This window comes from Malaclemys terrapin, chromosome 4, assembly GCF_027887155.1.
Source record: "Malaclemys terrapin pileata isolate rMalTer1 chromosome 4, rMalTer1.hap1, whole genome shotgun sequence".
In the NCBI taxonomy this organism is placed as follows: domain Eukaryota; kingdom Metazoa; phylum Chordata; order Testudines; family Emydidae; genus Malaclemys; species Malaclemys terrapin.
In genome coordinates, this window is record NC_071508.1 from 30,451,597 (window position 1) to 30,471,556 (window position 19,960).

A 19,960-nucleotide genomic window follows, 5' to 3' on the forward strand; every position below is an offset into this window, starting at 1 on the left:
ACAAAGCCCTGGCTAGGATGATTTAGTTGGGGTGTTGTCCTGCTTTGAGGGGGGATTGAATTTTGAATTTTTGCTGATATTATGTATATTTGTACTCCAACTTAGTTTATTCTATTGTGACTATAATACTGACATGGTCAGGCAAACAATAAAGGTATATAGTCACCTGAAGATGCAGGTAGGCACCTAGTGGGATTCCAGAAGCACCTAATTTATATTGAAAGTCAATGAGAGTTAGGCACCTAATTTGCTTAGGCACTTCTGTAAATTGAAGTAGGTGTTTCTCTCTTTAGGTGCTTGGATACCTTTGTAAATCTGTCTTATAGCCCCCAGTCTTCTGGGTTGAATGTGGATTTCCAGAGGGCATCTAGTTCCTCTGTATCATGCAAGGATTGTAGATTGCACTGGCCTTGAACATATCAAGGCCAATGATGGTTTCTGTACTTATATTTTCTGTGCTAACAATGACATTTTTAATTACTTTCATGTGTACTTGAGAGGTGCTGAGTACCCTCAGTTCGATACACTGATGGTAAGTGTTCTATTAAAAGCTTTGAGAGCGATGCTGGTAGATTGAAGTCTTTGGGAGATGAATGTGCTCAGCATCTTCTAGTTGCTCAGAATACATTGTGTAACTGAAACTTAAATTTATTCTCTTCCTAAAACACAATTGTAAATCATTTTTAAATAGAATTTTAAATTGAACTACAAAATCTCAAACGTTTTTTTTTTTTTTTTTTTTTTTTTTTTTCATTTTAACTGCCCAAAAGTCAGGAAATGAAAATTTAGGCATTAATAGTAATTTAGCACAATTACGCAGCCAGTATTTATTATATACACCTAAACATTCATGATTTAGACATTGGAAAGCAAAACAGGAATAGCAGGTAAAAGAATTATTACTCTAAGAACCTTAATTCTTATCTCATTCGTTTAGAGCATTTAAGTCATAATCTTAACATCCCTTTAGTGTAGGTATTTAAACAAATTATTTCCCCCCCAGTAAATGGGAAAATCCAAAATAATGGGGGTTGGGGAGCTCACAAGTGCATCTTGAATGGAAATGCTCAGGTTTGTGAAACTTTTGAGTACATTCTTAATGGAAATTATTGGGTCTGAGCAGTTATATAGAACTGCTGTTTTCAACAGCAGGGTTTAATCCACATGAGTAGCTGTGCTGGAGTCTCCCTCTTGTGGTTCTGCTTCACAGGAGCATAAGATTTCTGTATCAAAATAAATAACTTTTAATTCTACTTTCAATAAAGATTTTTATACTTTAATTTTCAGTAAATTCTGTTTCAGATCATACAACTTGTGTGTCAGGACAAATAGTAAATTTAAATTGGATTAAAAAAGTATACAAAATAATTAGAATTGTTTCAACAGCTGTAGCATTCACTTCATTTTCACAACACCCTTGAAAATGGATACATATGTACTATTATCCCCATTTCACAAATTGGGGAAACTGAAACCAAAAGACAAAGTGATTTTGCTGAAGGCTATATAATGAATCTGTGATAGGATTAGGATTCTATTCCTCGCTCCTAATCCTGTACTCATTTCTGCAGACTTGCTAAGCATCCAGATTCCTTTGACTTCAGTTCTGTCTGAATATTTCTGGAAATCAGGCCTCAGGTGTGTCAAATTGGATACCCAGAAAGGAGGAATGCCCATTTAGTGGCCACCTATAGAAAATTGTGGGTCAGGGGATTTGTCCAGCTTCATGTATGAAGAACCACATATAGAACTGAACTTCTGTTGGGCGGAGGGGCATTCAGAGCCTTGTTTCTAGTTGAATTTTTCCAGCTTCTCACCATTGGATCTTGCTATACCTTTGTTTGCTAGATTGAATGAAATATTTGTTCCAATGTAGGCACTTATAGACTGTGATTATGTCATCCCTTAATCTGTTTGTTTTAATAAAAGGATTGAGCTGCTTGAGTTTTTCACCATAAGGCATGTTTTCCAATCCTATAATCATTCTCATGGCTCTTCTCTGATCCTTCATAGTTTCAGGCCAGAAGAGACCGTTTGATCATATAGTCTGACTCCTGTATATCACAAGCAGGGCCGGCTCCAGGCACCAGTGTAGCAAGCAGGTACCTGGGGCGGCCAATGAAGAGGGGGGGGTGGCATGCCCGGCCGTTCAGCGGCGGGGCCGTCACTCCCTCTTGGAGCGAAGGACCTGCCGCCGAATTGTCGCTGTAGAATGAAGCGGCAGTAGAGCTGCCCCCGCTTGCGATCACACCTTTTTTTTTTTTTTTTTTTTTAACTGCTTGGGGCGGCAAAAACGCTAGAGCCGGCCCTGATCACAAATCGTTCCATTTCACCCAGATATTGCTACATTGAGCCACCAAACCTGGGTTAGAATAAAACATTTCAGTTCTCAGGAGACTAAATTATAGTATGCCACAGACAGAGACCAGGAGAGACTGGTGCCTCCAATGCCTGAGGTCCCTGCAATGGCAGGGAATTGACTAGATGAAACAGGCCCAGATGATCTCATCAGGCAATCCACGCTTCATGCTGCAAAAATACGTGAACCCTGTTCCTAAGGTCTCTACCAGTCTGATTTAGGGAAAATGCCTTCCTTACCCCAAATTAGTTTGACCATGAGCTTGTGAGCAAAACTCACATGTGAGAGACCTGTAAGAGAGGATTATCTGAACCACCTCAGAGCAGTGGCCAATCTCTGATTCTTCAGAGGAAGGCACGTAGAGATAACCTGGAATATATCTAGCCAATTGTGCATTGGAAGAAAAAATTCCTTTCTAACCCCTGCCAGTGATTGATGCCCTGAAGCATGGGATTTGATTATAGTCATTATCTTAATGCAGATCTGCAAGTGTTATGAGTATGTTGAGGCCAGTGCAGGCAATCCTCTTTTTCCCCATTGCCCGTGAATCATAGAATCATAGAATCCTAGAATATCAGAGTTCGAAGGGACCTCAAGAGGTCATCTAGTCCAACCCCCTGCTCAAAGCAGGACCAATTCCCAGCTAAATCATCCCAGCCAGGGCTTTGACAAGCCGGGCCTTAAAAACCTCCAAGGAAGGAGACTCCACCACCTCCCTAAGTAACGCATTCCAGTGTTTCACCACCCTCCCAGTGAAATAGTTTTTCCTGATATCCAACCTGGACCTCCCCCACTGCAACTTGAGACCATTGCTCCTTGTTCTGTCATCTGCCACCACTGAGAACAGCTGAGCTCCATCCTCTTTGGAACCCCCCTTCAGGTAGTTGAAGGCTGCTATCAAATCCCCCCTCATTCTTCTCTTCTGGAGACTAAACAATCCCAGTTCCCTCAGCCTCTCCTCATAAGTCATGTGCTCCAGACCCCTAATCATTTTTGTTGCCCTCCGCTGGACTCTTTCCAATTTTTCCACATCCTTCTTGTAGTGTGGGGCCCAAAACTGGACACAGTATTCAAGATGAGGCCTCACCAATGTTGAATAAAGGGGAACGATCACGTTCCTCGATCTGCTGGCAATGCCCCTACTTATACAGCCCAAAATGCCGTTAGCCTTCTTGGCAACAAGAGCACACTGTTGACTCATATCCAGCTTCTCGTCCACTGTGACCCCTAGGTCCTTTTCGGCAGAACTGCTACCTAGCCATTCGGTCCCTAGTCTGTAGCAGTGCATGGGATTCTTCTGTCCTAAGTGCAGGACTCTGCACTTGTCCTTGTTGAACCTCATCAGGTTTTTTTCGGCCCAATCCTCTAATTTGTCTAGGTCCCTTTGTATCCGATCCCTACCCTCTAGTGTATCTACCACGCCTCCTAGTTTAGTGTCATCTGCAAACTTGCTGAGAATGCAGTCCACACCATCCTCCAGATCATTAATAAAGATATTAAACAAAACCGGCCCCAGGACCGACCCTTGGGGCACTCCGCTTGAAACCGGCTGCCAACTAGACATGGAGCCATTGATCACTACCCGTTGAGCCCGACGATCTAGCCAGCTTTCTATCCACCTTACAGTCCATTCATCCAGCCCATACTTCTTTAACTTGGCGGCAAGAATACTGTGGGAGATCGTATCAAAAGCTTTGCTAAAGTCAAGGAATAACACATCCACTGCTTTCCCCTCATCCACAGAGCCAGTTATCTCATCATAGAAGGCAATTAGGTTAGTCAGGCACGACTTCCCCTTCGTGAATCCATGCTGACTGTTCCTGATCACTTTCCTTTCCTCTAAATGTTTCATAATTGATTCCTTGAGGACCTGCTCCATGATTTTTCCAGGGACTGAGGTGAGGCTGACTGGCCTGTAGTTCCCCGGATCCTCCTCCTTCCCTTTTTTAAAGATGGGGACTACATTAGCCTTTTTCCAGTCATCTGGGACCTCCCCCGATCGCCATGAGTTTTCAAAAATAATGGCTAATGGCTCTGCAATCTCACCCGCCAACTCCTTTAGCACCCTCGGATGCAGCGCATCCGGCCTCATGGACTTGTGCACGTCCAGTTTTTCTAAATAGTCCCGAACCACTTCTTTCTCCACAGAGGGTTGGTCACCTTCTCCCCATGCTGTATTGCCCAGTGCAGCAATCTGGGAGCTGACCTTGTGCGTGAAGACAGAGGCAAAAAAATCATTGAGTACATTAGCTTTTTCCACATCCTCGGTCACTAGGTTGCCTCCCTCATTCAGTAAGGGGCCCACACTTTCCTTGATTTTCTTCTTGTTGCTAACCTACCTGAAGAAACCCTTCTTGTTACTCTTAACATCTCTTGCTAGCTGCAACTTCAAGTGTGATTTGGCCTTCTTGATTTCACTCCTGCACGCCTGAGCAATATTTTTATACTCCTCCCTGGTCATTTGTCCAATCTTCCACTTCTTGTAAGGTGGGGTCTGACTAATAGATTCCAAGACCAGATGGGACCATTGTGATCATTTAGTCCAGTCATGGGCAACTGCAGGCCGCATGTGGCCCATCAAGGTAATCTGATTGCGGGCCACAAGACACTGGGAGCTGCGGGGGGCCATGCCTGCAGACGGTCCTCTTCTTGTGTGGCTTGGCTCGAGCTGAGGCATGTGCAGTTCCATCGCCGGCACCCAGGAGTTCAAGGTATATGCATCTCCGTCTCCAAGTGCTAGGAATGGGGCTGCACCCCATCTCCCTCACTGCATCCCTCCACTGTCCCATTGTGTCCTGCTCCCCACACCTATCCATCATAGCCCTGTACCCCTTACAGCGCTTTCCGACCTATCCTCTCCACCTCCCAGAGCTGCCACCCCCGTTTCCCTCACCCCCCACAGCCCTGCACCCCCTTCACCTCCATATACTGCTGCACTCCCATTATGTCCCTATATACCCCTGTGCCCCCCCATCCTCATGCACCAGTAGCCTTCTGTCTCCACCTGTATCCCCATCCACCCCAAATACCCCCACACCGTCTCCTCTCTCTTTCACTGCCCCCTCTCACCCCCTCCACCCTGCTCTCATCCTTGGCCTCTTTCCCTTCCCATCCTCTCTCCTCCCCCCTTCCCAGCTGGGTGATTTAGGCAGCCCCTGGAAAAGTGTATGAAAAAGTGTCTCTGAGTAGTCAAGTGTGCATGCATGCATTGTGTGTAAGAGACTGTGTGCTTTTATGTAGGGAGGTGCTTGTATTTCTGCATGTGTGTATACCTGTGTGAATAAAATTTGCAGCCTACTTTGACTTTTATTTCTTTTGCTGGCTTTGCACAAAAAATTGATGACCTAAAATGTATATATTCATTTCATAACAAGTTTTTAAAAGAGAAGGGAACGCTAAAAAAAGTATTATTTCTTAAAAAGTTAATGTTGTTGACCAGTAATTGCAGAAAAGCCAATGTGTCATACATTTCTCCCCACCTTTGTCTAACTACATTATAAACTTTGTTACATAAACTTTTTATGTATATGTCCAGCACCTACCACCCTGGAGCCCTGATCTTAGTTGAGGTCTCTAGGCACTAAACAACAATTGTAATAATAAATAATGTGGAAGTGTATGTGTTAGTGCATGCTACATATGTACACATGTATCTGCATGTAGGTGTGGGAGTCAGTTTCTACAGATTTATAAATAAATCAGTTGTGCATTTCTGTGGTTGTGCTCTATGGATTTGTATTTGGGCTTCAGGAGTTGGCCTTTAATGGACCCATTGCAGCTATGATAATATGTGGTCCTAATTCCACACATAACTTTAGTGAACAAAAAACATGGAGCTGGTTATGAAAAATGGGAAGAGGGGAGGGAAAGAATCATGAAAACCTATGTGAAATTTCATTTTTTAAAAATTACCCTTTTTGACTATTTTGCTGCCAGTCTAGCATCCTGTAACTAATAAAACCTGAACTTAGCATAATATATCTGTCAAAACAATAAATACACCAGTTTGGGCCTTGCAGTGAAAATGAGCATTTGAGAGAGGCTGGGGGAAAGCAAGCGACTGGGGTGGTGGTGGTGGGGAAATGGAGTGATTGGGGGGGGGGGCGCTCAGGGAAGGGGCAGGGCAGTGGGCAGGGTGTTCAGTTTTCTGGAATTAAAAAGTTGGCAACCCTATAATCAAGTCACCCCTTAACCTTCCCTTTGTTAATCTAAACAGATTGAGCTTCTTAAGTCTATCCTTGTAAGGCATGTTTTCTAATCCTTTAGTCTCTGAACCCTCTTCATTTTATCAGCTTCCTTCTTGCATTATGGACAGCGTATCTTTCTTTAATTCTTGATTATTAATTCTTGATTAATCGAGTCCCATATCAGCCGCTTCATTATCTTATCTGGGTTAGATGTCAGACTGGCAGGCCTATAATTACTCAGGTTCATCCCATTTACCCTTTTTATATATTGGCACAACATTAGCTTTCTTCCAGTCTTCTAGAACTTCCCCAGGGTTCTAAGACGTATTGAAAATCAGCATTAACGGTCCAGTGGGCTGCTCCTCTTTTGAAACACGTAGATGCAAGTTATCTTGTCTGACTTCAATAGCTGCTTTTTAACATTCTCCCAAAATATTAATGGAATGGAAAGACTGTTGTCATCATATGATATGACATTATCTGTTTTTCCCCAAATAAAGAACAGAAATATTTGTTGAATGCTTCTGTGTCTTCTGCATTACTATTGATAATTCTACCATTTCCATTTAGTAGTGGACCAATATCATTGTTAGAATTCTGTTTGTTCCTAATATACTTAAACTCCTCCTTATTGTCCGTAACTGTGCTGGCTATAGATTTCTTGTTTTGTCCCTTTGTTTCCGTTATCAATTTTCTACAATTCCTAGCTTCTGATTTATATTCATCAGTATCAACTTTCCCTTTGTTATATATTATTTTTTAGAGCTGCCTTCATTTCCCCTCTAAACCATGTCAGTTTTTTAACCAGTGTGGCCTTCTTCCTTGATTGTGGCTTGAGCAGGGGAATTCAGAGATTGACACAAGAGACCACCACCACAACTATCTAGCCCAGCCCCTGCACACACAGGTCATAGACTTTCTCCCATAAGCTGGAATGAAATATTGTTCTAAAATATATGCTTTCTTGTATTTAAAACTCTAAGCGATGATGAGTCCACCACCTCACATGGTAAGCTGTTCCAATGTTTAATGACCCTTCAGTGCTAGGAAATTGCACCTTATTTCAAGGTTGAATTTGTCTATCTTCAGCTTCCCCTGAATATCAAATATCTTCCTCCATTTGTGTTAAGTACCTGTACAAAAGTAATCAAATCTTCTCTCAGCCTTCTCTTTGAAAAGCTGAATAAGTTGAGCTCTTTAAACCTCAAATTGTAAAGCTTGTTATTTGGCTCCTGGATCATCCTTGTTGACCTCCTTTGACCTCTTTCCAGTATTTCCACATCTTTCTTGAAGCATGGATACAGAAACTGGACTCTCTATTCTGGTGGTGGGTTTACCAATGTGGCGTATGGATGCAAGATCACCCGTCTACTTCTACCTGATAGTCCCCTTTTTATAAATCCAAGGATTGCGTTGGCTCATTTTGTCACGCCATTGCACTGTTGTCATGTTGAGGCGATTTATCCACAATCACCCTTAAATCCTTCTCTGAATCACTGCTTTCCAAGATAATCTATGATCCTGTAAAGTATGCCTTGCTTTTGGCTGTATTAAAATGCATTTTGTTGGATTGTGACCGTTTAACCAGGTGAATTCAGATCATTCTGTAGCAGTAACCTGTTCTCATTATTTGCTACCTCACCAATCATTGTCTTATGCAAATTTTACAAAGATTTATAGAATAATTTAGATTGGTGATAAAAATATTGAATAGTGTTGGACTAAGAACCGATCCTTGGGGAACTCTGCTAAAAATAGCCCTCACTTATTGATGTCTCCCCATTAACAACTACATTCTGAGATCAGTCAATGAGTCAGTTTTTAATCCATATGATGTGTGCCCTATAATTCCATATATTGCAATTTTAAAAATCACGTCATGTGGAACTAGGTCAAATGCCTTTGAGAAATCAAAGTGTACTGTAACAACACAGTTGCCTGTATCAATCAGACCTTTAGTCTTCTCTAAAACACAAAACACTCAGATTGTTTGACAAAACTGACCTCCCATGAAACCGTGCTGATTGGCATTAATTATATATTTAGCCTCTAATTCTTTGATAATGAATTAACTGTTCCATTATTTTACCCTGGCTACTTACCCTATAGTTCCCTGGGTCATCCCCTTCACCCTTTTTAAATACTGGAATTATGTTGGCAGTACTTTTAGAATTCCCCCAGTTCTTCTTTGAGTGCTTGTTCATGTCGATTCCAAGTAGGTGTGTGCATGCTTGATGCACAGCCGCCGGAAGCTTTTTTTCCCCTAGTGGTATCCATCAGGTCAGCTCCAGTGAGTTGTGCCCAGATGGTGCCATATATAGGACCCTGCTGATTCCCTGCCTCTTCAGTTCCTTCTTACTGCCTGTGTCAGGCAACCAGAACACCTGGTTCTCTCTTGCATCTGCAAGTCCTTCCCTAGTGGACTTCTCGTTTCTGCCAGGATATAGATTAGTGAATTGAGTTAGAGTAGTTAGGACCCCACTTTTCGGGGTCCATCCCCGCCGTCCCGCTGGGACTGGTGTATGCCTCAATTTCCAGGTTTTAAACCATATGGGGCTTGCCAGAAGCCTATGCCCAGGAGCGACCCCCACGCTTCTTGCCTAAAGTGTCTGGTAGAATCCCACCAAAAGGATTGCTCCAGATTTGTAGGGGATTTCATTCCAGAACTAAAAAGGAGAGGGATCAGAGACTGAAGTTCCTCCTGATGGAGGCAGCCCTCTGTCCACGTTTGGAGCCAAGTTCGGCTCACTGGCACCCAGCACATCTGCCTCAGTGCGGAGCACACCAGCAACAATGAGGGAGACTCCAGCACTGAGAGAAGACTCTGCTGCCAGAGACTCTCAGAACCGGCAGGGCTCTGGCATCAAGATGCTCCGCTCCTGGGTATGTGTGGCACCGGTGCCTCGCAAGAAGCAAAAGATAACTAACGGGGTGCTTGCCTATGGTAAGGCCAGCAGGGTGTAAGAACTATTATTATTCAGAGCGGTATTGTTGGCTTGGGCCTCATTGAAAGGTCAGTTGTGTCCAGTACCACTGGACTCCCTGCCGAGTGAGAGCCATGGAGAGATACTAGAGCTACCCTCCACACTGGAAATATTTGAGGTGGCTAGGGAGCTGATAGCCCTCATGGCACCATACAGACCATACGAGACCTTCCCTTTTGAGGGCTTGTCCCTTTTCTCTGAGCAGACAGACTTGAGACTCCACAGTCTAAAGGACTTGAGCGGTACTCAAGTCACTTTTGCTCCATACCCTGGCTCCTCAGAGGAGACCCTTAAAACACAACCCTTACCTCACTTCTATTAATCTCAACCTAGGCAAGATTATAGCAGAAAGCGTGGCAGGAATTATAGGATAAGGTGTCCTCCTCCTCCTTCGTCCACCCAAGGACCTGGGCTTGTGAAGCAGCCATCTGGGCTGAAGCAGAACTTTCGAGGGTGCGCCCGAGGGCAGTGTACCAGTTCAAGTACCGGATCCATCACCCCTGTGTTTTTAAGACTGTTTCTATTGTGCATGGGCTGAGATTACTTCAGACCGCTGGCTGCTACACACAATACTAATGGGATACTCCCTACTGTTCAGTTGTCTCCCTCCTTACTACTTCAGGGACCCTTCTCATGAGCAACTTCTGATCCAATAGCTGTAGACACTCTTAAAAGTGGGAGCAGTAGAGGAGGTCCCTTGAGTGCTATGGGGCAAGGGTTTCTATTCCCTGACCCCGAAAGCCAAGCGGTGTCAGACCCATCATGGACCTGCGAAACCTCAACAGATTCATGAAGAAGCTGAGATTCCACATGGTCTCCTTAGCCTTCATTATCCCCTCCCTGGATCCGGGGGACTGGTATGCCGCCCTCGATTTGAAGGATGTGTATTTTTGTCCCAGGACACAGAAGATTCCTATGGTTCGTAGTGAACCATATCCAAGACCAGTTTACGGTCCTCCCTTTTGGCCTATCAGCAGCCCCTTGAGTGTTCACCAAGTGCATGGCAGTTGTCACTGTATTCCTGAGGAAGTAGAAGATACAGGTTTACCCGAACCTAGAGGACTGGCTGATCAAGGACCACACCAGGGAGCAGGTGGAGGCAGATGTCGAATGTTGACCATATCAAGCCAACAAGTTAAGCTTGTTGGTAAACCTACAGAAGTTGACTTCTGTCGTCCATCCAGAGGATAGAGTTCATAGGGACAGTACTAGACTCAGGCCAAGCCAGAGCATTCCTTTTGGAGTCCCGATTCCAGGCTATATGTGCCATCATAAAAGGCGTCAGAAGCTACCCCATCACCAAGGCACAGAACTGCCTGAAGCTCGTGGGTCACATGGCTGCCTGCACGTATTTCATATAGCATGCAAGACTGATTCAGACCTCTTCAAACCTGGCTGGCTTCAGTATATCCAAACTGAAACCACTTAGACATAGTGGTCTCACTGGGTAATTGAGTTCCTTCTTTGGTGGCTGAATACGCAGGCTGTCTGCGGAGGAGTGCCCTTTTTCAGACCTTAACCCTCACTGCCCGTAGTTATGGGGCTCATCTGGGGAGATTCTGGACTGAAGGCCTCTGGTCCCAGGTGGAGCTTTCACTAGATATCCCTGTCAGAGAGCTGAGAGTGGTGTGCCTAGCCTGCCAGACCTTCCAAGTCCACCTGGAGGGCAGATGTGTATTGGTCACAACAGACAATACAACAGTAATGTTCTATATAAACAGACAGGGTGGAGCATGCTCCTATCTCCTATGTCAGGAATCCCTCAAACTATGGGAGTTCTGCATAGCCCACTCAATACATCTCGTGGCTTCTTACCTTCCTAGGTCCCAGAATGACTTGGCAGACCACCTCAGAAAGTCCTTCTCCAACCATTCGCCCAAAACATTGTGAACAGCATCTTCCAATGGTGGGGAGTTGACCATGTAGACTTGTTCACAACAAGACACAACAGGAAGTGCCTGCAATTTTGCTCCCTCCTGAACCACTGCCCGGGCTCAGTTGCAGACACATTCCTCCTCCCATTGAGGGGCCAGCTTTTCTATGCATTCCCGACAATTCCACTCCTACAGAAGGTGTTGCTGAAGGTCAGGAAGAAAAGTTCTGATCTGGCCGTGTCAGTATTGCTACACCACAGTCCTACACCTGTCAGTGGAGGCTCCAAACGGTCTGCCCCTTGGCTCAGATCTCATCACCCAGGACCATGTCTGCTTTCAGCATTCGAAACTCTAGTTTCTCCATCTCATGGTATGAAATCTCTATGACTAAACCTCTGGGAGTTGACATGATCAGGACCCGTCAGAGAGGTCCTCCTAGGCAGCAGAAAACCATCCATGAGGGCCATGTACCTGATTAAGTGGAAAAGATTCTCTATCTGGTCGATGCAAAGGGGCACTTCATCTACACAGTCGTCAGCACCCTTCATTCTGGAATACTTGTACCTAAAATAGCAAGGGCTGTCAGTGTCATCAATCAAGATCCATTTGGCTGCGATTTCGGCATTTCACCCCTGGGTCACCATCCAATCCGTCTTCGCCAGACCAATCATCAGCCGCTTTCTCAACAGACTGGTCAGTCTGTACCCTCAAATGTGACAACCAGTCCCTCCCTGGGACTTCAATCTAGTACTATGGAGACTCATGTGGCCCCTGTTTGAATCCCTAGCAACATGTTTGCTGCTCTGTCCTGGAAGGTAGCATTCCTTGTAGCAATAACATCGGCCAGGAGGGTTTCTGAGATTAAGGCCTTCACATCTGAGCCTCCGGGTCTTCTACAAGGACAAGGTCCAGCTCTGTCCTCACCCAACCTTCCTTCTGAAGGTAGTCTTGCTATTTCAAACAAACCAGGACATATCCCTCCCTGTCTTTTACCCAAGATTGCATGCCAGTAACCAAGAGCAGAGACTTCATTCCATGGATGTAAGGTGAGCATTGGCCTTTTACATTGAGAGGACAAAACCATTTTGCAGGTCAACTCAGCTCTTAGTGGCCATAGCGGACAGATTGAAGGGCCTCCCGGTCTCATTCTAAGAATCTCCTCATGGATTACGTCCTGTATCTGCGCGTGCTACGACTTGGCAAAGGTACCTGCTCCAGTGCTTACAGCATATTCCACAAGGGCTTAGGTATCCTCTGCGGCATTCCTGGCACAGGTTTCGATCCAGGACATCTGTAGGATAGCAATGTGGTCGTCTGGCCACACCTTCACTTTGCATTACACCATTACACCGCAAGCTAGAGAAGATGCCGCGTTTGGCAGAGTGGTGCTGCAATCCGTGAGTCAATGATCTCCAACCTCTCCTGTTCAACTTCTTGGGAGTCACCTAGTTGGAATCAACCTGAGCAAACACTCGAAGAAGAAAAAACAGTTACCTACCTTCTGTAACTGTTGTTCTTCGAGATGTGTTGCTCATGTCTATTCCAAGACCCACCTGCCTACGCCTCTGTTGGAGCCAGCTGGCAAGGTGGGGGGTTGGCAGGGGCTGTCTGAGCTGACCCAATGGATACCACTAGGAGAAAAACCTTCGGCGGCTGCGCATACGGTGCGCCCACACCTATTTGGAATGGACATGAGCAACATATCTTGGAGAACAGTACTTATGGAAGGTAGGTAACTTCCTCGCAAGGGCCATCAGCTGATCAGCGCAGGGAAGGAGAGGAGGAGGGGCAGGAAAGCACCACGCTGGGGGAAGAAGCGGGAGAGGGGGGAAGCTTGGCTGCTGCAGGACCAAGCTTCTGCCTCCTGCCCCCGCAGGGGAGAGCGGTGGGGGGAGGGGGCAGGAGGCAGAAGCTTGGTCCTGCAGCAGCCAAGCTTCCCCCCTCCCCCGCTTCTTCCCCCAGCGTGGTGCTTTCCTGCCCCTCCTCCTCCTCCTCTCACCGGGCAGGCAGCAGCATGCCACTCAAAATCAGCTTGCGTGCCATAGGTTGCCGACACCTGGTATAGGTTATTAGTCACTCAGATGATACAAACTCCCTTTATTTAATCTTAGTGTAAAAGGTTCCCTTTCATATATTTTAAGGCTAGAAGGGTCCATTATGATTATCTAGTCTGACCTCCTGCATAACAGAGGCACTAGAATTTAGCTAAGTGATCTAGTTCAAAGATTTCTGGAATGAAACTAGATCATATCTTTTAGAAAGATTTCAAATCTTGCCATCCCTTGGGAATTTGTTGAATGGTAAATTACCCGTTTATATCTTAGGTTATGTCTACACGTGCAGAGTTTTTGCGCTGTAAGTTTCACTGGTGATAGGGAACCGGGGAAGGAAAAGCGCTGGTTTGTGTATTCACTTAAGTCCTTAGGTGTCAGAGAGTATTTACACTAGCAGCACTTCCATCCCTGATGAGAGAAGCGCTATAGGGCAGCTATCCCACAGTGCAGCTCTCTTGATAGGTCTGGGGAGGGGCTGAGCGGAAGACATTCTGGGTCCCTGCTCAGTGCCCCGTGATGCACTGCTTCATGTCCCAGCAGCCCCATTACTTCTTTGTTTCTTTTGCTGCATTTTTAAAAAAAATCCTGCTGTCTGGCTGCTTTCTCCGCCTCATCTACAAGCAGGAATGGATCCTGCACTGCTGTCCACTACTCTGACAGCTGTCACTTGCACATCGCACTTAACAGTGCAGCTGTTCTTAAACTTGCAAAGAGAGCTGCAGTCAGAGATGCCTGATGAGCTGCCTGAAACGGAAATAAGTAACATTTGATTGTTTTTGCCATTAACTGAGGAGCTGTGCAGTGTGGAATGGCGTTTTTGGGCTAGGGAAACTAGCTCAGAGTGGTAGGATCATATTGTTATACATGTCTGGGATGACAACCACTGGCTTCAAAACTTTCGTATGCAGAGAGCTATCTTCATGGAACTGTGTGCTGAACTTTCCCCGGAAATCCTCCAGAGGCCAAAAGGTGTTTACACAGGTAGAACGTGTCTTTCACTTTCACAACAGTGTAAAAAGAACAGCAGAAAGAGCTGTATGCCTCTCGTGAAAGTGATTTTTCTTTTTGCGGTGAAACTTCTGAGTTTCACCACAAAAAGTTATTAACAAGTATAGACAGTCCCGGGGTTTTAGTGCAAAAAAGGGACTTTTTGCTCTTTAAATGGCAAGTGTAGACATAACCTTAGTTCCACTTTGGACTTTGGTGATTTCAGCTTCCAGTCCATTGGATTTTGTCTTTTATCTGCTAACAAAGCAATAGTAGAAATCTGCTCCCTGGCAAGTTACCTCATTGTAAGTGTGTTTTCCTCATTATGACTCTTTCTTGTGGCTGTTCCTGAACTATCTCCAATTTTTCAGCATTCTGGTTCTGCCACAGACTTGATGTGATGTTGGACATGATCTTCTCAGCACAATTATGCCAAATTAAGGGTATAAATCAAAAGTAATAATAGTAAAGAAACCCTAATGCATGTGACATCACTATAATAGTGAAAAAGTCTTGAAAATCGATGGAGATTGGGTTTGAGACTATAACAGTTTTCATGTTAAATGTTCCTGCTAAAATAACAAACATACTGCCCATGATACTGATTTTGAATTTACCTAATCCACAGGGAGTCACTGAGAAAAGGCAAATATGATCTTCCTTGGTAAATGATACTGTCGCTTCAATATCAGAAGTTCTATTACCATTATTATCCTTCTATAATTACAAAGGGGAAAAAAAAAGATACTTTGATATGTAAGAAATTGGTATCAGATTTAAACTAAGCTTAATTTGGTTCTACTAAATAAACTTTATACTGCCACACCAACCGGCTGTGATATATGTGAGACTAGGTGGGTGAGGTAATATCTTTATTGGTCCAATAAGAGATATTACTTCACCCACCTTGTCAGTCCCACAATATTAGAGACACATGGCTATAACTACACTGCATGTGCCAAATGTCAGCGGTCTGAGAGATGATATTGCTTTGTTATCTTATGTAAGTGCTACCCACCAACTTTAGATGATCTCTGTCGAAGTAAGATTGGTGGTGTGCGTGTGTTTTCTTGTTAGATATATTTCAGCTGTTTCTGAATATTTTTAAACAAGGTACTCCTGAAGTAGTTATTTTTGGTTGACCACATAGCTGCTGTTGCTAGGAGATCAGGCAGAGACCCTGTTTTAAAAAAACAAACAAACAAAAAAAACCCTTCCTCTGAAGCATGGGGTCTGGGGCACTTGCAGGTTTAAACTGGTGTAAATGGTGGGTTCTCTGTAACTTGAAGACTTTTTAAACCATTATTTGAGGACTTCGGTAACTCAATCTGAGGTGAGGGGTCTATTACAGGAGTGGGTGGGTAAGGTTCTGTGGCCTTGCAATGTACAGGAGTTCAGGCTAGATGATCATGCTGGTCCCTTCTGATGTCTATGAGGTATGAGAAGCAAAGAAACTATTTACCTGATGTGCTTATGTGTCTCCTGAGCATTTAAAGTCTCTGATTCCAGCTAATTGCCTTTTCAGGAATACTGTACACTCAATACTGTGCATTGCAGTTGGTTTTGTGGCCAACGAACCTGTTTAATTTATATGTTGAGAGCAAAAATTCCTAACAGGAAAAAACAAGTAAGTAGCATATGTAACATTTGAACAGATTGTGTCTGGAGGTTGTAACTATGTTCTCTCCACCATGAGGGCCTTTTCCTGTATGAAGGAAATGGCACAGTAGGCTCTGCCAAAGACACCTACTATCTCTGCTTGACAAACAAGATCTCTAGCTGACACATGATTCCCATTTTGGAATGTGACCTTACAGTTACAGTGGGCATCCTAACTCTGGGACATGTATTACCCTTCTCGCCTTCTGCTACCAAACAGAGACATAGTAGGAAGGTGGACTGATTTGTGTATGTCTCTATCTGTCTCTGAGATTTAAAGGCTAATCTTTGAGTTGCATCTTTAGTTTCAGAGTATCAATGGAAGACCTATTTCATTACATGTCAAAACAATCTATTTAAAGACCCAATGAACATTCTTTTTGCTTTCATTAAGAAATTATCAAACCTGAATAAAAAACTTCAAATTTTTAGAAGACAGCATTGTAAAGTGCTGTGCCTTTTCTTACTTTTAGTGAGTGAATGTGTGTGTTAAGGTGTTTGAGTATTGTGAGATCATTTGGGGAAAATATTAGATTTCTTCACATTTGAAAATGGAGGAGAAGTGAGGCTGTCTTTGGGTTTGGCTTTGTTTTAACTTTAGGTGTATCTAGCTTGTAAACACAAAGAATGTATCGAATTTTCCTATTCTGTTTACTGAAGCTTTTCTCTTTCCCCAGGACTGGCAGCCACCATTTGCATGTGATGTCGATAAACTTCATTTTACTCCACGGATCCAGAGGCTGAATGAATTGGAGGTAGTGTCAGAAACTGATGCCATTAACATTAGAGTCCTCTTGAAGGAGTAAATATGTTCTAAGTAGTTCATTCTTTAGCACATGCAATGAAGCAAAAGGTCGCTTTTGCTCCAAACTGCATTTAATAAAACAATAAATATTTTTAAAAATAACACTGGGATGGATACTCCATGGTGTTGACGCACTGTGGCTCCCACTGATGTCAGTTGACACTTTAGGTCATAGTATCAGGGGGTAGCCATGTTAGTCTGTATCCACAGAAACAACAAGGACTCCGGTGGTACCTTAAAGACTTAACAGATTTATTTGGGCATAAGCTTTTGTGGGTAAAAAAAACACTTCTTCAGATGCATGGAGTGAGAATTACAGATGCAGGCATTATTATACTGACACATGAAGAGAAGGGAGTTACCTCACAAATGGAGAATCAGTATTGATAGGGCCAATACAATCAGGGTGGATGTAATTCACTCCCAACAATTGATGAGGAGGTGTCAACTCCAGGAGAGGAAAAACTGCTTCTGTAGTGAGCCAACCACTCCCAGTCCCTATTCAGGCCCAAATTAATGGTATTAAATTTGCAAATGAATTTTAGTTCTGCAGTTTTGCTTTGAAATCTGTTTCTGAAGTTTTTTTGTTCAACTATGGCTACTTTTAAATCTGTAATAGAATGTCCAGGAAGATTGAAGTGTTCTCCTACTGGCTTTTGTATGTTACCATTACGGATGTCCAATTTATGTACATTTATTCTTTTACATATTCTCTACGTATTCTCTTTTGAGTTAACTGCGATTAATCAACAGCCCTGGTTTCACATTTGTATTGCAGAAGTGCCTAGAAACCTCAACCAGGTCAGGCTCCCATTGTGCTAAAGCACTGTACAAACATATAGTAAATGACAGTCCCTGCCCTGAAGGTCTTACGTTTATAAAAATGAGACAAGTGGTTAGGGATGAGGAAGGACGTTGATAACAAAAGTAATATAATTTAGCATGGATTAGTTCTGTGGGCAACTTTTAGCTGGTCAATAGCAGTAATATCTCATCACCTGCCTTGTTGTTTTGAGATGGTAGAGCTCTGGTCAAGTGAAAAATTCTTTATGCATTATGGTGTATGAGCTTCGAGGAGGGACGTGAGGGAGGATAAACTGGCTTTAGAATTTTCCACTGGGAGTAAGGGACTTCAGGGGAGACAGTGCAGAGGTGCTTGTGGGAGAAGTGGATGAGCAGGTGGACGAGGCTGGCATAGATGGCAGAGGGAAGGTGGCAGGACTCAGCCTCTTGGAAAGATAATAGTTCAGAAAAGGGAAGGCTTATATGAAGAGCTTAGAAGGTCAGCACAATAAGTCTGTGGTGGAGAAAGGGAGCAGTGAAAGGATTAGATGCAGGGAATAGACAGCTAGTGATGAACTTAATTCCCTCTAAGCTGTGCAGCAGCCTATTAAGCACCACATAGGCCCAGGTGCTGCTGTTGGGGGAGAGAGCAGGGGGGTGTCCTCTTTCCCCACCGTAGCCCTGGGGTAGCCTGCACCCCAAACTCCTCATCCCCATCCCAGAGCCCACACCCCCAGCCGGAACCCTCCCTCTCCCCTCACCCCAGCCCTGAGCCCCCTCCCACACTCGGAACCCCTTGGCCCCACTCTCGCCACATGAGTTTTGTTATGTTTGCCAATATGGAGGTGATGTGTTACACTCTATATTGGTGCACATAACAAAATTCATTCTGCACATGCTTGGGAAAAATTTGAGTGAAAACCGGTGATGAGCCAGGAAGATGTTCTTAAACTTAAGTGTAGACATAGCCTACGTTGGCATAACATATGTCGCTCAGGGGTGTGAATAGATGACCCCACCCCAAGCAACGTAAATTACAGGTGTGGATAGCGCTATGTTGGCGGGAGACTCTCTAGTGTAGCCGTGCCCTTAATCATTTTCTGTCACCTTGTCTCCAAGAATTGTATGTAATAACCTGTCATTAAGTATGACAAACTTGTTGGCCAAACAGCAAAATCCTGCATTATGTCACTGGATTCACCACTTTGAAGCCAGTTGCTTAGTCTGAATTTTTGAAAGCTTCTTTTAAATTTAAAAATGTTTATTTTTGCATTGATTGTGCCTATTCCCTGTGCCGAAAGGCATTTTAAAACTGACATGAATTTTAAATCTTTAAAAGCTATCTTGGAAAGTTGATTCTCAGAAGGCATAGTCAACAAGAGGGCAGGTTCATATATGGGGTTCTGTGGGATTCATAAGTTCATTGCAACTTTAAAGTAGCATTACCAGAAAAGCCCAGAGTAGAAGATCTATTTCATTCTGAACTAACAGAAGGAATGTTAACTAACTCTGTACCAGGTCTCGTTGATGTTAGTGATGGTGTAGTGTCTAAACACATAAGTCTGCTGAAATGTAATGTTAAAGTTCCCTTTGAGGGTAGAATAATTTTTTATCAAATGGAAGTGGACCAGATTGGTATGGATAACAACTTATTCTAAGTTTCAAAGGGTTTAAAATATCAGCAAATGTTTTCTAAGCTCAAAAGTAGACCTTTGATTCCAGCTAATATAAGATGAATCACAGCTCAATTCTTGTAGACACTTTGTGGTGATAAAAATAAAAAAAATGTATTTTGATAGAATTAGGGTTGTATTAGAGTTTGGACCATTATTCATCTGGCACTTACCTGTCTGATTCAGAGTGTGATTTTTTTTTTTTAAACTTACTGGTTGCTAGTTTTATAACATATGGAGGTAGGTATATCTCATAGAACTGGAAGGGACCCTGAAAGGTCATCAAGTCCAGCTCCCTGCCTTCTCTAGCAGGACCAAGTACTGATTTTGCCCCAGATTCCTAAGTGGCCCCCTCAAGGATTGAACTCACAACCCTGGGTTTAGTAGGCCAATGCTCAAACCACTGACCTATCCCTTCCCCCCCGTTTTGCAGTAAAACATGTATTGGCAAATGCATTATGTGGTAGGGGAGAAAACATTTTTGGCAGCCAAAGTTTCTGTTTATTTGACCAGTTCAAATGTTCACTGTATCTACAGATACAGTGTAGATTCAGTAACTTTTAAAGACAATTTGTGAAGATGACTTGAAAGATGA

At 43.7% G+C, this 19,960-nt stretch overlaps 1 protein-coding gene across 1 annotated transcript in view; it reads left to right on the forward strand.

Annotated features, from left to right (window-relative positions):
• Window positions 1-19,960, forward strand: part of KDM5B (lysine demethylase 5B) — a 201,472-nt gene that overhangs the window by 13,902 nt on the left and 167,610 nt on the right. The window contains exon 2 of the mRNA XM_054025626.1: window positions 16,782-16,859. Coding sequence (XP_053881601.1) covers window positions 16,782-16,859 — 78 coding nt within the window. The remainder of the gene's footprint in view (window positions 1-16,781; window positions 16,860-19,960) is intronic.